Below are 2,309 nucleotides of genomic sequence, written 5' to 3'. Positions count from 1 at the left end.
TCTTTTACTGACTTCATGCGGTTTTACAGGAGAGATTTTGTCTCCAGCTACTAGTCCTGAAAAAGTAGAGAAAATGAAGACATTAGACTAACATTGTTCATGAGGCTGAGAGGAGAAGTCAGTGGAAAATGTAAACTGTACATTGTTACTCTGGACAGAAACAGCTCAACTGTTCAGAGATTTCTGCTCTGAACGGCAATTTAAATAAATCTTTAGAAAATAATAAAACTATATTGTTCTCTGTATCTTACCAAAGAAAAGAGCAGCAAGAATAATCCACAGCCAATATTCCATCTCTACAACAAGGTTTAAATCAACAGGAGAAACTAGCTGATGTTCAGCATTCAGTCTGAGAATTGTTCTCTTCACAGCAGCACATATTATTGACTGAAAGGTTGGAAAGTGCAGAAGTAGTGCCGCCTACTTTATAATGTCGCCCTTCAAAAGAGTGTGTGTCCTTCTGGTGGATGTTGTGGAGTATTGTGTTGTCTTTGATCCAAAGGTTTTTGTACAGAGTTTTGGTGTTTCCTGTCACTATGGGCTGCAGAGCACAGTAGTACACAGCAGAGCCAGACAGCTGAAGCTTCTGGATCTTCAGCGGAACTGATCTTGAGCTGGAATTTAGTGTGGATGAATATTTCTCCTCATCAACTGTTTTCCCAGAGCCAAACATAAAGCGGCTCAGAATGAATTTGGGGCTGTTGTTTCCATCCTGTTTGTACCAGAAGAGATAATCATTATTTGAACTGCTGTTATATTGACAGCCAAGCGTTACTGCCTCTCCTTCAGTAGCAGTCACATCTCCTTTAGGTTGCAGCACGTTGTCTTTTTGTGCTCCACATTCTGTAAAACAACAACAACAACAACAAACCCAATCAGTGTGCTATTAAACATTAATTTCAAGGTGGTATTGATATCAAAGAAACAGAGTTGTGTTCATACCAAGGCTCATAGCAGCCAGCAACACTGAGATGAACAGAGGCTTCATATCTGCAGTGTGGAGTAACTCTGAGCTACAGCAAGTATAAAGAAGGCTGGGATCTCTCTGTTTAGTCTTCATCAACACTAAGTTGGTGGATTAGAAGGAGGAACTTGATCACAGCCCTGGGTTATTCCCCCTACTGGCAACTTTACAACTAACACATGTTGTGCCTCTCTCCTTTCCTAGAGTAACATTTCTTGTATGAAGTGGTCTTTGTAGTTTCCAGCTGACATGGTTCCTGTTTTACAGCTGGTGCAGATTCACTTTGTTCTCAAACGTATAAAAGGTGGTAATTGTAGTGAACCTGTATATGCCTTTTAGGGCATTTTCACACCTACCTCATTAGGTCCAGACTTTTGAGATTGGTCCACACCAAAATTACAGGTGAGAAAGGTGCCTCGGACCACGGTCCGGATCAAAAGACCAAATTTTGGTCCGATAAAAAGAGGTGGCTTCGGTACGGACCAAACTGAACCATGGCCCGGTCCGTTTATAGTTTGAAAGCATTTTTTGGATGGTTCGGACTTCCAGACCAAATACAACAAGCTCTGGCAGGCTCTCGTCGTGTTACAAGACCGGGGAAGCTCCTTTAAAGAATAGCTCGGTGCTTATGGCGCTTTTCCATTACATGGTACCTACTCGCCTCGCCTCGACTCTACTCGCCTTTTTTGGTTTTCCATTACGAAAAAAAGTACCTGGTACCTGCTAACAGATACTTTTTTTAGTACCTCCTCAGTCAAGGTTCCAAGCGAGCTGAGGCGAGCCGAAAATGTGACATGAAACCCTGCAGGCTGCTGACTGGTCGGAAAGAATCGTCACTGATCACTGCATTGCTAGCGAGAGACGGCATTTTTAAATAGTTTAGCCAGCGGTGTTTTTTGCTCGCGCTCCACGCGAGACTTTCTCCGTAGCATACAGGCCGTGGCCTGATGTTTATACTTGTGCGCTGGTGTGTCGAAGTGCCGGGTGTGTGTAGCTGGTGAGCGAGGGAGAAGTGAGAGAGTTGACGGCGATTAGCCCGCGAGCGAGTAGTGACTCTAGAGTCATATGTGAGAGAAACAAAGTTCTGTCTCTTCTTCTTCTGACCACGGTGGGAAATCTGGAGCAGTAAAAGTTAACTATCTTGTTGATTTCATGTTGTTTACGGAGAAGGAGAACCAGGAAATGAGTCGGGGGGGAAATGCAACGCTACCAAGCCACGCCCACGGCAGTCGCTATGACGACCAGCCACGCTGAGGCGGTACTAAAATCTGCAATGGAAAAGGGACGCACAGTGCGCCGAGTCGAGGCGAGTCGAGCAGGTTACATGTAATGGAAAAACGCCATT

At 44.4% G+C, this 2,309-nt stretch overlaps 1 gene segment (V, D, J or C); it reads right to left on the bottom strand.

Moving 5' to 3' along the window:
• Window positions 1-544: 544 nt before the first annotated feature.
• Window positions 545-1,092, bottom strand: LOC120567888 (the record flags this gene model as incomplete). The annotated part of the segment is given in 2 exon segments: window positions 545-843; window positions 943-1,092. Coding segments are annotated over 2 exon segments (417 nt in total), but the record flags the coding sequence as incomplete, so codon positions are not given.
• Window positions 1,093-2,309: the final 1,217 nt, after the last annotated feature.

Source organism: Perca fluviatilis, chromosome 11 (assembly GCF_010015445.1).
Source record: "Perca fluviatilis chromosome 11, GENO_Pfluv_1.0, whole genome shotgun sequence".
Taxonomy (NCBI): Eukaryota; Metazoa; Chordata; class Actinopteri; order Perciformes; family Percidae; genus Perca; species Perca fluviatilis.
Note: the sequence above shows the minus strand (reverse complement) of the source record. Positions and strands in the feature narration are given on the sequence as shown.